The sequence below is a fragment of the Mustelus asterias genome, unplaced genomic scaffold (assembly GCF_964213995.1).
Source record: "Mustelus asterias unplaced genomic scaffold, sMusAst1.hap1.1 HAP1_SCAFFOLD_672, whole genome shotgun sequence".
NCBI lineage: Eukaryota > Metazoa > Chordata > Chondrichthyes > Carcharhiniformes > Triakidae > Mustelus > Mustelus asterias.
The window spans coordinates 177678-192614 of record NW_027590622.1 but is presented as its reverse complement, the minus strand read 5'-3'; the positions used below and the strand labels follow the sequence as shown (position 1 = coordinate 192614).

Here is a 14937-nt window from a genome sequence, read left to right as displayed (position 1 = left end):
CCACAGATCCTGCCAGACCTGCTGACATTTTCCAGCATTTTTTGTTTTTGAACTAGACTATTGTTGTATTGATAAACCTCAAATTTACTCCTGATAATCAATTTTCCACACTGAATGCAAAGACCCAGGGCAGAATTCTCCGGCCGCGCTGGTCTAAAAGCCGGAAATTCCCGCTCGACCGTCAATGGCGTTCATGTTCTCCACAACCTGCCTGCTAAAATTCAAGTGGCAGGCGGGATGGAAGAATGTGTCTTAATGTCTTAACAGTTGGCAATTTTGATAATTTTTTCTCAGCCTTTATTAGAGGCATGGCCATTTTTTCAGATGGATTGTGTGTGTGAGGGAATTGAAGTAACACCCGCGTTGTTGAGATAAACAGTTCACTGGAGGTTAATTACTGTTGACGCTGACGCTAGTTCAGCTCCATCTCCAGAATGTGAAAGTCTACTGGGGTCAATCAGTCTACCCCAACAGCATTACTGGAAGATGCCACACATGACCCGGGATCTCACCATGCTGTGTGACACAGGGCAGTGCCCACTGGGGAAACAAAAATAGAACGTTGTTTTACGTCAGCAAAGTTCCTTTTCCTCCTTTAACATTTCTATTTGAACGTCCTCAAAAGGATTAGTCGCCACAGACCAGTGCCTGCTGGGCTGTGGGCCGCAGTCTGTTAAATCACTCGGTGTCCCTGGCCAGGAACGGCTCCTGGGTCACTCTGCTGGGATATCCTTGGGGCAAAACCTCATCAAGATGTTTTAAATAATGATAAGATTAATATTGTCTACATAATAGAGATCATGACAGGAATGAAATTTGGATCAAAAGCGAGTTGATCTCAGCTGGGAAGGCGCATTTGTCCTCAGTGCCCTGTTTGAAGTTGGGCGGGGGAGGCGGGAAGTAATCAGATTTTCCAGTCCTAGATGTTATCAAATGAGCTCCTCTGCAAAATGCGTGTGTGTGGAAGACAGAATCGAGTTGGCAACTTTTACAGATGCACCATAGAAAGCATTCTTTCTGGTTGTATCACAGCTTGGTATGGCTCCTGCTCTGTCCAAGACAGCAAGGAACTACAAAGGGTCGTGAACGTAGCCCAGTCCAACACGCAAACCTGCCTCCCATCCATTGACTCTAATTAAGGACTCCAGGCACCCCGGACATTCTCTCTTCCACCTTCTTCCGTCAGGAAAAAGATACAAAAGTCTGAGGTCACGTACCAACTGACTCAAGAACAGCTTCTTCCCTGCTGCCATCAGGCTTTTGAATGGACCTAAGTTGATCTTTCTCTACACCCTAGCTATGACTGTAACACTACATTCTGCACTCTCTCCTTTCCTTCTCTATGTACGGGATGCTTTGCCCGTATAGTGTGCGAGAAACAATACTTTTCACTGTATACTAATACATATGACAATAATAAATCAAATAAAATATGATGCTCCCCTCTGGATGAATACCCCATTGATATTCACCTATAAAGAATGGCTATCTGAGGGGAGTAGCTGGCGAGCTGTGGAACTCTATTCAGCATGAAGCACTGCCTTCAGATGCAGAGTCACTAGTTATCGGCAAAAATACAGGGAAAGACTATGACCAGGAAAGGGTATTTGTAGAATCACACATCCCTACAACTTACTGTTAATTACGGCTAGCTACTTATATTTTGTAAATGAAAACAAATACATTCACAGCCACATGGGATCAATCTGTTTTTAAAGTCTTGCATTGATTACGCGAGATGTTAAAACACTTCAGTAAACCCAGCTGTCAGCCAAGAGCTTACTGGGTGACAGGGAATGAGCCCAGGCTTCTTGATCCACTGTCACTCCTGCGACTTTCCATGGCAGGCTGCGAACTGGAAGTTCTGCAGCCATTAAAGGAAACCAAGGTCATGCTGCAAAGCAAGGGCGTACCCAGAACCTCAGGTAGATTCAGCACTGAGTCAGAGACTGCGGCACGGGGAAGGACTGAGGCAACTGACTCCCAAATAGGGAGCTGCACGTAACCAACCGTGAGGTGAAAGGAAATTACAGCGGACGCTGGAATCCGAAACAAAAACAGAAAATGCAGCATCTGTGGAGAGGGAACAGGGCTCTGACAAAGAGTCATCCTGACTCCAAACGCTGGGTCTATTCTCTCCTCACAGATGGTGTCAGACCTGCTGAGATTTGTTGCACCTAACTAGTTGGGTTCTGGTCTCTCCTCCGGCCCCACAACACTCTGAGATATTTGGCTTCTTGAGTGTCACCAATTTTAATCCCTCCGCCGCTGGCGGCCATCCCTTCCATTGCCTAGGTCCCAACCTCTGGAATTCCCTCTCTACACCGCTCCACCTCTCTCTCACCCTTTAAGACACTTCTCAAAACCTACCTCCTTAATCAAGCCTTTGGTCATCCGACCCAAAATGTCCCCACGTGTCTCAGTGTCATAGGTTGTTTTATAATACTGCGGTGAAGTGCCTTGGGACGTTTTATCACAGTGAAGGTGCCACCGGTTTTCTCCTTTCCTCCCCTGAAGGCAGGGACTCTTGCTGGATTATTACTCCGGTGACTTCATTATGTGTGAGCCTCGCCCATGAGCGTCAGTCAACTATTTAACTTTATGGGGCGGCACGGTGGCACAGTGGTTAGCACTGCTGCCTCACAGCTCCAGGGACCCGGTATCCATTCCCGGCTTAGGTCACTGTCTGTGCGGAGTCTGCACGTTCTCCCCGTGTCTGCGTGGGTTTCCTCCAGGTGCTCCGGTTTCCTCCCACAGTACGAAAGACGTGCTGGTTAGGTGCATTGGCCGTGCTAAATTCTCCCTCAGTGTACCCGAACAGGCGCCGGAGTGAGACGACTAGGGGATTTTCACAGTAATTTCACTGCAGTGTTCATGCAAGCCTAATTGTGACACTAATAAATAAAAATAATTGGGCCCGGGAGAAGGGGGGAGAATCACAGCCAAGCCAGAACCAAGCTCATACACCTTTTTGAAAGTGCATGCATCCTCTGTCCAACTACTGCCTGATGAAAAGTCCCACTCTGCAAGCCATGCTACTTCGACTGAAGCACATGATTTCTGTCCAAGGTATTACACAGACCTCTCTAAAACTCTGCTGCTGGACATCCAGTTCTGTCCTGTTGGATGTTGCATCGTTCCAGCCTGTTTCCTCTGCTCAGGAAAAATTCAGCTCCTCACTAAATTCACAAACTGAGCTTTTGGATGAATATTGGCGCTAACCTGACTATCCCGCCCCCAGTGCCAGGAATGTGTCCTTGAAGTTGCAAGTGCCATCAAACTGGATTTCCCTGCTCTTAGCTTCCTTTGAACCTTTTCTTTCGCCCATAAAAAGAAAATAAATGAGGAGATTGTCCCATTAAGTACAGACATTGTTGGAGATTAAAGGAGAAGGTGGCTCTCAGGAGAAGTACTTCAAGGTTATTCCCCCCCCCCCCCCACCCTCCCACTCTGTTGAGATTTTGCTGCCTTGTGCAGGCAGAGCACCAAAAAAAACTTGAAGGACAGTTGGCAACAGAGGCACCTTTTGTGCCTGTTACAGTGTTTCAAAACTAATTCACCAACTTTGTCTCTCTTTTCCTGAAGGCGCTGACTCTTGCTGGGGTAGAGTTCCATGGACAATGAATACTCATGGTGCTCTTCAGGTGAGAACTTGACGGGGGAGTGGGTGTGATGTTGAACCATGGGAAGCAATGAGGCTTAACCATTCAATTTTTTTTTAACCCAATGCCTATATATAGACACATACACAAACCCATGTACACACAACAATATTAATTTATGGACATATACACAAAATACATATATACAAGAAACTACAAAAGGTCGTGAATAAAGCCCAGTCCATGACGCAAACCAGCCTCCCATCCATTGACTCTGTCTACACTTCCCACTGCCTCGGAAAAGCAGCCAGCATAATTAAGGACCCCACACACCCCGGACATTCTCTCTTCCACCTTCTTCTGTCGGGAAAAAGATACAAAAGTCTGAGGTCACGTGCCAACCGACTCAAGAACAGCTTCTTCCCTGCTGCTGTCAGACTTTTGAATGGACCTACCTTGCATTAAGTTGATCTTTTGCTACACCCTAGCTATGACTGTAACACTACATTCTGCACTCTCTCCTTTCCTTCTCTATGTACGGTATGCTTTGTCTGTATAGCGCATAAGAAACAATACTTTTCACTGCATGTGACAATAAAAATCAAATCAAATCAAACCCATGTACACAAAACAATATTGATATATGGACATATACACAAACCCATGTGCACACTACATATATACACTTACTTTCCTGCAATTATCTCACTATTCCAATTGATTTTTCTTCCCACTTGTACAGTTGCTTTTTAAAGTTTATTCATTAGTCACAAGTAAGGCTTACATTAACACTGCAATGAAGTTACTGTGAAATTCCCCTAGTCGCCACAGTCCGGCGCCTGTTCGGGCCAATGCACCTCACCAGCCCGTCTTTCAGAATGTGGGAGGAAACCGGAGCACCCGGAGGAAACCCGCGCAGACACGGGGAGAACATGCAAACTCCACACAGACAGTGACCCCAAGCCGGGAATCGAACCCGGGTCCCTGGCGCTGTGAAGCGGCAGTGCTAACCCACCGTGCCGCCCCTGCTGTGCTCAGTTTTACTGACCCAGTTAAGATTTGCCATTACAGCACAGGCTGGAGGAGTAACCCGAGGCTTTCCTGGGCTGCACTTCTCACCAGGCACCACACTCTAACTGAGGGGACTCCAGGGGCCACTGCTACAATACAAGGCGGTGGATTCCTTTCACAATTCTTTGGCTGAATGTTCTGCTCCTCGGGAGAAGGGGCATCGACGGCGGAAGGTCACATTCACCTGCAACTGCTCTCAGAGTAACCTCCCACTGCACTGACAGTAAACAAAAGGCCAGTGTGGATCAGTGAAACAAATAGGCAAACATTTGGACAATTAGAAATCCCTCAAGTGACAAGGTTATTGGCTCCTAATAATACCACTTCGGACTGAAAAATGCTGAAACTAAGAGACACATTTCCATTTGTAAAGAATCACAGAAATGCGGAGTTACCACAAAACAGCTAGAGAATATTCTTTACCTTGAAAAGTTGCAAATTCATTTGTTAAAGTTAGTGCTTTCAGTTCAAGGCAAAACAAGTGTAAGTTGGGTGTTCCAGTCTGCCTCACAGCTGTAAGGACACATTCCCCTTTGCTCATACATTGAGTCATAGTGGTTTACAGCATGGAAACATTGCTATGTCCTCTTCTGACGTCACTGATTCCTTGCTGGGTGGCTATTCGACCTTGGGGAGTGCATTACAATCAAGCTGGATTCCCACACGCGCAGACACTGGACAGTAACCTGGAGAGTGAACCCCAAAACACTATCCTTTCTCTAAGGACATTAAAGTTTAACAATAATGCTCCGACCACTGTCCTGGCTCAGATCAGCTAATTCTGCACGAACTGGGAATCAAACCCGGGACTGTAGAAAGGTTACTGCCAATGGTTTGCTGAACTGAAAGTTGAAAGCCAGGTACACACACTTAGTGGGAGTTCATTGTTCCAATGTTACACTGTGAAGCTTAGCTGTTCCACTCACCTTGTAGGGCCTCTTTGGCTCGGGAAAGCTCGGTCTCCTTCTGAGCAAGCTGCACTTTCAGCTCGGTCACCGATAGGATCTCAGCCGATTTCCCCGCGTTCGAATCCTCCAGCTCCTTTGTCAGCATTTCCTTCATCTGTCTCAGCCACTGCACCTCCTCTTGTAGCTGAGAAACCTCCTCACGTAGGAGCACTGTCAACAAACCAAACACAACACCTCAGTATCAGGCTGACCGCTCTGGAAATGGCAAATTGAGAGCAATAGACTTAATATGGATCCACACGACCATCTCTAAACCTCTCCGACATGCGCGAGACCAGTAGGAATGCAGGAAATTCACCTGAAGGAGTTGGAGCAGTGCTGATACCACATCACTAATTGTGGTATCGCACCGAGTTGCAGCTTAGGTACAGAATTGTTGGGCGAACGTTCCTTTTATATAACAGTGAGCACTGGCAGATTATTGGCATCACAGCCAAGTCAGATCCAGTTTCTTCCTTCATTGGGTCCAGGCTCCTTTGGCTGGCCTCCCACTTGCTATTCACCCACCCACGGCTATACTCTCTGCATCCTAACTCACACAAATCCCGTTCAACTACAACCCTGCTGGCGTACACTGGTTCCGGGTCAGCAATGGCTCCATTTTAAAATTCTCATTCTGGTGTTCAAATCCCACTGTAGCCTCCCCCCCTCCCTCTAACCTCCTTCAGTCCCACTGCCCCCAAAAATCTTTGCGCTCCTCTAATTACAGCCTTCTGGACATCTCCAAGTTCCTTTGCTCCCCCTCTCTTTACTTTATTTCTCCTCCTTTAAGCCTCTCCCTACCTTGCAAGTTTGACCTTTAGTGTTCCACCTCGTGTATTATTTACATTCATATCATCTCCTCCCATTCACCTCCTTTTGCGTGGTAAGGAATAAGAGGTTTGTTCCACGGAGGCTCAGCTTTGGGGATTTTCTCTGCACCAGTTCAGGTCTTCAGCAACTAAGACTGAACACAGAGACACTGAGGGCGGCACGGTGGCACAGTGGTTAGCACTGCTGCCTCACAGCGCCAGGGACCCAGGTTCGATTCCGGCCTCGGGTGACTGTCTGTGCGGAGTCTGCACGTTCTCCATGTGGCTGTGTGGGTTTCCTCCGGGTGCTCCGGTTTCCTCCCACAGTCTGAAAGACGTGCTGGTTAGGGTGCATTGGCCGTGCTAAATTCTCCCTCAGTGTACCTGAACAGGCACCGGAGTGTGGTGACTAAGGGATTTTCACAGTAACTTCATTGTGGTGTTAATGTAACCTACTTGTGACTAATAATAATGTCTAAGTGAGTGGGCGAGGGTCTGGCAGATGAAGTACAATGTTGGTAAATGTGAGGTCATCCATTTTGGTAGGAAGAACAGCAAAATGGACTATTATTTAAATGGTAAAAAATTGCAGCATGCTGCTGTGCAGAGGGACCTGGGTGTCCTGGTGCAGGAATCACAAGGAGTTGGTTTGCAGGTGCAGCAGGTAATTAAGAAGGCAAATGGAATTTTGTCCTTTATTGCTAGAGGGATGGAGTTTAAAAACAGCAAGGTTATGTTGCAGCTGTATAAGGTGTTGGTGAGGCCACACCTGGAGTACTGTGTCTCCTTACTTGAGAAAGGATATACTGGCACTGGAGGGGGTGCAGAGGAGATTCGCTAGGTTGATTCCGGAGTTGAGAGGATTGGCTTATGAGGAGAGACTGAGTAGACTGGGGCTATACTTATTGGAATTCAGAAGAATGAGGGGAGATCTTATGGAAACATATAAGATTATTAAGGGAATAGATAAGGTAGAAGCAGGGAAGTTGTTTCCACTGGCAGGTGAAACTAGAACTGGGGGGCATAGTCTCAAAATAAGGGGAAGCAGATTTAGGACTGAGTTGAGGAGGAACTTCTTCACACAAAGGGTTGTGAATCTGTGGAATTCCCTGCCCAGTGAAGCAGTTGAGGCTACCTCACTGAATGTTTTTAAGGCAAGGATAGATAAATTTTTGAACAGTAAAGGAATTAAAGGTGATGGTGAGTGGGCGGGTAAGTGGAGCTGAGTTCACGGAAAGATCAGCCATGATCTTATTGAATGGCAGAGTAGGCTTGAGGGGCCAGATGGCCTACTCCTGCTCCTAGTTCTTATGTTCTTACAAACTTTAAAAAAAAGATGTGCCAAGCTGCCAGATGGGATTGTTGTCGGCGCAGGCTCGATGGGCTGAATGGCCTCCTTCAACACTATAGGCATTCTATGATTCTACGTGCCAGGCTTGGCCAGCAGGAAGTTCCTAAAATCCATTAGGGATCATTGGTAAGGTGCTCTGGTTGTGCTAGCAGCAGGTGGTCCCACCTCAGAACATTGAACTCCCCTTCCCTGCACGGAGACAAGGGAAATGAAAACGGAAAGAGATGTTATCAGGAGAGACACAGCAAAGTGTTGTGATCTGAAAAGTAGATTCCACAGTCGCTTCCAAAAAGGAATTGGGAAGAACACTTGCGGAGGAAAGACTTGCACGGCAATAGGGAAGCAGCGGGGTCAACTAGATAGTTCCTTTAAAGAGTTTGCACAGTGCTATGGACAGCTGAACTGATCCTGCCCATTAAGCACAATGACACATTTGAAACGATCCCCACAATGGGCGACATGGTGGCACAATGATTAGCACGGCTGCCTCAATTCCAGCCTTGGGTGAGTGTCTATGTGGAGTTTGCACATTCTCCCCGTGTCTGCGTGGGTTTCCTCCGGGTGCTCCAGTTTCCTCCCACACTCCAAAGATTTGCAAGTCAGGTGGATTGGCCTTGGTAAATTCTCCTTCAATGTTCCAAGATGTGTAGGGTAGCGGGGGGTTAGCAGGGTAAATACAGGGATGGGGCCTGAGTGGGATGCTCTGTTGGAGAGTCGGTGCAGACTCGAAGGGCCAAATGGCCTCTTTCTGCACTGCAGGGATTGTATAATTCTACCTCCAGGAGAGGAAGACAAAGGGGAAACTGAGAGAAGGGAGAATATCCCTAGTCTGGTCACATCCATTGTTTTCACTCTTGCCAAGCGTCTGCCTTCCTCCCCCACTTGAATGCAGCCAATGGAACCTCACTTAATTGGCAGTTGTGCGTGTTTGAGCGTTGACAGGATATATAAAGTGACTGCTGCAGTTCCCTACAACAGAACGTCAGTTACTGCTTGTCAAGCTACACCACTGTGCGAAACATTCTGAGAGCCTTTAATAATAACACAAGGCATTATATCAATGCCAGTGTCGGTATATCAAAACCTTCTGAGTGTTAAAGACAATTCTGTAAATTTCCAATTAAAGGGCAAAGCCAGATGAGAGGGAAGAGAAGAAAATCAAAGGCCCAACTCCCTCCAGTAGGATTGGATGCTGCACTGTCAGCAAATTGATGGGAGTGGCTGGTGGACTGAAGTGAAGCATCACAGCTAATATTCCCATACATCACGGTCTCACCCTGCCCGAATCACTGGGTCAAATCGGTCTAATAGCTGGGAAAGGTCCAGTAGGAAGAAGACATAGAATGTCATCAATCTTACATTAGCTGGGGGAAGCAAAGAGCCATTCAACAAAATCCACGTCTTTAAAAATCAACCCTTTGCCCACCCCCAAAGCCAAAATCGAGAACTGGGGTCTACCCTCCTTCCCCCAACCCAGCCCCCAGCCACTCCCCCCAACCTACGATCTGTCAGCGCAAAGCTGCCCGGGAGTTTCCAAAAAGAAATCCATCAGACAGTTAAGCTAAGAAGCAAAATGTGGCTCAATACCAAACCAGAATTACTCAAATAAACCCCGTGGCTTCAATAAAGCATCCTTCTGTTTGATCTCCTATTGATATCGATGCTTGCACCAGCTGCCGACAAAGACCCAGAGTTCGATTTGAAATTTAAACTATAGCGCTGGATTACCCTCAATTATAGCTGTGGGAAATCACAGCTGTCCCGTTTGTAACGGAAGCAAAGATGGGGAGTGTAAGGCACAGGGGTCAAGGGAATCTTCAGCAAGAAAAAAAGACTTATCTTAGGGCTTTGGCAGTGGACTGTTAAACACACGACTGCCTGCCAAAGATTCACTCGTAACCAGGCTCCACACATCCGCAGTCACTCAATGGGTGGCACTCTCGCCTCTCAAGTCAGAGGTTCATGAATTCAAGTCCCACCCCATAGACTTGAACACCTAATCTCAGCAGCAGTGCAGTACTGAGGGAGTGCTGCACCATCAGAGGTGCAATCTTCCTCCCCCCCGCCCAAGTCTCTTGGCCAATGTTTATTCCTGAAGCAATATGACTACCTGGTCATTATCACATTACTGTGCGCAAAATGGCTGCTACACTTCATAAAAAGTACAGCAACTTCGGTTGTCCTGATATCAAATAAATTATCCCGATACGTGTAAAAGCAAACCTTTCAAACCTGCCAAAAGGTCGGATCTGCAGTGCTGAAATAGGAATTATTTTTGCTAAACACATAAGCAAGGGAGTAACAAACAGAAAATGGTGGAAACACTCAACAGGTCAGGCAGCAGCTAAGGAGCGAGAACCCAGAGTTCATCTTGCAGGTCGATAACCGGTCGCCAGAAAGGAAAAACTTTACTGATGTGACTGTTGTTAATTGCTGGCAAGTACAGAGTGAAGGTCTGTGATTGGGTGGAAGGCTGAAGAGCAATCAAATGATGAAAGGGGTGATGGTGCAAGGCAAAAGTTGATGGTACACCAGAACACAACAAATAGGAGCAGGAGTAGATCACATGGCCATGTTAAATTGGTCATTGGCCCATTGAGCCTGCTCCACCATTCAATACATTCAGAGCCGATCCTGGGCTTCAACCCCACTCCCCATTTCGCTTAAATCCCCCCCCCGAGACACCAAAAATCTGTCTGTCCCAGCCTTAAGTGTTTCCAACGATGGAGCATCCACAGCCCTCTGGGCCAGAGAATTCTAAAGGTTTGCCACCCTTGGGTAGTGGGACAAGTAACGATACAAAAGAAGTGACGAGCTGAATCCTGCCCAGCACCTGCTGTCCAAAAAAAACAAATGGGGGCAGTAGTTATGATCTGAAATTGTTGAATTCTACGTTGAATCCAGATGGTTAGAAACAATCTATTCAAAAGGTGAGGTGTTTATTCGGCTTCTTCTGAGTTTCATTAGGAGAGAGCAGGAGGTTGAAGGCAGAAAGGTCAAAGTGGGAGGGGGACAACTTTAGTTAAATATTTGCCGCTCATGTCAGGGAGGCTACAGGCCGTAAAGTCGCTTCAGTCGCACGGGCCGTACCTTGTGCCAAGATCGGGGCTGCAAGACTACAGAGGTGGCTCTACCTTGGCTGATCGGGGCATGAGCAGGCAATCTCTGCAGGTGCCCACCCTGCCCTGCTGCCAGTAAGAGCACAGGTGTTTGGGGGAGGGTAGCTGGATAAAGGGCAGTAGCTGTGTCAAGTTCAGTACCTGTCCGTTTAGGCTGTGGTCACGGGAGAGCAGTGGTCAACCTGAGGCTCACAACCTGTGCACGGTACCCTCCCCTTCTCCTTCACTGGGATTGTCCCTCTCCCTGGGCCCAGAGACTCGCAGACAGTACATGTCCATAACACAAGAACGTAACCTGTACATCCGTGGCTAATGGCATGATAGCAGCATGACATTGCATGTGTGTGTGTGTGTGTGTGTGCATGCAAGGAGATTTTAATCTAACCCATTAAGTGGCAAATAGGTTGGTTCAAGGCAGATACCCAATTTACAGCCCATTAAAGGTCTATACAGCCCATTGAAGGTCTAAAGGTCTATGCGATCAAGCAGTGTGTTAAAATGGGCATTTGACTCACACTGCTGAGGTGGTCAAGTTAAAATCAGGGTTCATTGTGTTTAACGGTGTGACAAAGGTGGTATTTTTTGTGGCAGGGGCTCACAAAACCAAGGAAACCCAGGGGGCTGGGCAAGGAGAAACAGGCTGTGCGTCTCACGTCGATAACCATTCATCTGGGCAAAAAGCTTCTTTAATTTCCCCTCTCTCTCGCACTGTGACCCAGTGTGATATTCCACAATAAAAAAAGGGTGGGTAGATAAATTCTAATCCTCTGCAAATATTTGGCTTTGAATGTCCATGGGGAGCTCGATTTTGCTGAAAGGTTTTCCCAAGTAATCACATCTAATGTAAAGTGACACCCACGCATTCATGTTGAGAGAGCCTGCCATGTAAAGGTGAAGTGATGGCTATCACATTTCCTTCAATTCTGCTCCTGCGATTTGCGCTCTAGAAACTTTGAATAATCAAACGCGAAATTACACATCCCTGCAAATCGGCCGAGTGCTGATATTAAAGATCAGCTCAGTGGTAGCAATTTCTGTGTCAGAATGCTGCAGATTCAACGATTTGATCAGAAAATCTAGCCTGACACAGCATTAAAGAGAAACTTCCATTTACTAAGGCAGTGATGCTCTGTGTGATGTGCTGTGCTTGGGCTGTCCTATTAATTGGCTCTTCCTGTGCACAAAATGAATGTTGTGTTTGTCTATATAATCACTGCACCTGGAGGTACTGCATTGTACGTAAAATGTTACATAGAAACATAGAAAAACTACAGCACAAAAACAGGCCCTTCGGCCCCACAAGTTGTGCCGAACATATCCCTACCTTTTAGGCCTACCTATAACCCTCCATCTTATTAAGTCCCATGTACTCATCCAGGAGTCTCTTAAAAGACCCTATTGAGTTTGCCTCCACCACCACTGACGGCAGCCAATTCCACTCGCCCACCACCCTCTGTGTGAAAAACTTCCCCCCAAACATTTCCCCTGTACCTACCCCCCAGCACCTTAAACCTGTGTCCTCTCGTAGCAGCCATTTCCACCCTGGGAAAAAGCCTCTGAGAGTCCACCCGATCTATGCCTCTCAACATTTTATATACCTCTATTAGGTCTCCTCTCATCCTACGTCTCTCCAAGGAGAAAAGACCGAGCTCCCTCAGCCTATCCTCATAAGGCATGCCACTCAATCCAGGCAACATCCTTGTAAATCTCCTCTGCATCCTTTCAATCTTTTCCACATCCAATGTTCTGAATTTCTTTTTAATATCAGAGATGTGATAAGATGCTTTCCAAGTCTGCTTTTCGTTGACTGCAAAACACAACCAACATAGAATCCCTACAGCGCAGAAGAGGCCGTTCGACCCATCGAGTCTGCATCAATTCTCTGACAGAGCATCTTACCCAGGCCCTCTCCCCGTAACCATTTCCCATGGCCGATTCCATCTAATCTACACATCTTGGGACACTAAGGGGCAATTTCGCACGGTCAATCCACCTAACCTGCACATCTTTTGGACTGTGGGAGGAAACCGGAGCACCCGGAGGAAACACACACAGACACGGAGAACATGCAAACTCCACACAGACAGACACCCGAGGCCGGAATTGAACCCGGGTCCTTGGAGTTGTGAGGCAGCAGTGCCAACCACTGTGCCACCGTGCTGCCCCAATAGAAACTATCAGTCTAATTTTCTGTTTAAGTTTCCAGCCTCCTGTCCTGGCCACAAAATAAGAGTTTTAACAACACCAGGTTAAAGTCCAGCAGGTTTATTTGATAGCAAATGCCATTTGCTACCAAATAAACCTGTTGGACTTTAACCTGGTGTTGTTAAAACTCTTACTGTGTTTACCCCAGTCCAACGCCGGCATCTCCACATCATGTCTGGCCACAAAACCCAGATTTGTGCTGAAGTGCAGTTAGCCCTCCAGACCATCTACCGCCACTCCCTCACCAAATCCAAGGCATTGCTCTTCATATCAATCTGATCAAAGGATTTCGATTTTCCATTTAACTATAAAGGTTTCGCTGCCCCATCAGATATTGTCTCAGGGTCTACGGGATAGGGGGCGAGAAGAAGCATTTACGTTCCTCACCACTTGGTACACCCCGCTGGGAGGTTTGTGGGACATATTTACCCTGCTGGTTGAGGACAGAGTGGAGAACAGGGGCTATCCATTGTGAGGACTTTGAGAGTAAAGACTCCCTCTGCCTGTGTAATACAGAAGGATCACTGTGCTTAGGGAGGGCAAAGAATTGCCAAAACTAACATGAGTGCCTGAGGATTGGTGAATAAGGACCATGCTGTGAACTAATCCAACTAGGACCTTTTCACTGGTCATATCTGCACCCCTCATCCTCGGCACCTCCAATACATCACCAGTCTGGATAGGACAGAGAACAAATAGAATTGCAACAGGATCTGGCATTGGTGGTCAATGTTCGGTCCTTGGTAGTGAAGACCACAATGTAAGTGGTTGCATAGAATCCCTAGAGTGCAGAAGGAGGCCACTTGGCCCATCGTGCCTGCACCGACAACAATTCCACTCAGATTCTATTCCCGTAACCCCACGTATTTATCCTGCTAATCCCCCTGACACTAAGGGGCAATTTAGCATGGCCAATCAACCTAGCCCGCACATCTTTGGAGTTTGGGAGGAAACCGGAGCACCTGGAGGAAACCCATGCAGACACGGGGAGAATGTGCAAATTCCAAACAGTCACCCAAGCCTGGAATTGAACCCGGGTCTCTGGCGCTGTGAGTCCGCAGTGCTAGCCACTGTGCCACCGTGCCGCCCCAGGTCACCTGTGCGAAGGACACAAGTTAAGCATCACCAATGTGACATGGTTACCAGCTCCAGGCAGGTTAACACACAAGGAGATTCCCAGCCATCTGGCACCTGGTTCATTCTGAAGATCCAGACGCGGACACCTTTAATCTGTCCCAACCAGAACAACTGGCACATCAGAATCCTAACCCAGACTTCCTAAGAAGCCTAGTCGAAGTGCTGAGCTAGCTGCTAATAAGAGTGAGAAAATGGAAGTCATTAATATCAGCAGAGAAAAAGTACTGGAGAAACTCAAAGATCTAAAATACCCAGGGACCTGATGGCCTACATCCTAGGATTCTAAAAGAGTTTGCTGCAGAGATAGTGGATGCGCTGGCTATGATTTGCCACATCCCCTAGATTCTGGAATATTCCCAGCAGATTGCAAGTTAGCAAATGCAACACCCCTATTCAAAGAAGGACGGCGAGAGACCTCATTCAAACGGGTGTAAATCTTTGCAATTCTCAACCCCAGAGGTTTGGAGATGCTCCATCAACTATATTGATATTTTCCCCCATTGTACAGTTGACACAGGCTGAAATGTCCGTCCCCCCCGCCCCCCCATCCCCCCGTACCTCAAGTTATGTTAGTGACAGTGCTGTGCTCCTGGATAGACACAGTAAGAAGTCTGTCGATGTGCGCGATCTTCTTGGAGATCCTCTCCACTTGGAGCCGGCTCCACTTGGAGTCTTCTCTCCTGGATAGAGGCA

The 14937-nt window shown here is 47.3% G+C and overlaps 1 protein-coding gene across 1 annotated transcript in view; it reads right to left on the bottom strand.

Moving 5' to 3' along the window:
• LOC144487246 (kazrin-like) overlaps nucleotides 1-14937 on the bottom strand; it is a gene marked incomplete at its 3' end in the record, with an annotated part of 225346 nt that overhangs the window by 32974 nt on the left and 177435 nt on the right. The window contains exon 3 of the mRNA XM_078205330.1: nucleotides 5600-5791. Coding sequence (XP_078061456.1) covers nucleotides 5600-5791 — 192 coding nt within the window. The remainder of the gene's footprint in view (nucleotides 1-5599; nucleotides 5792-14937) is intronic.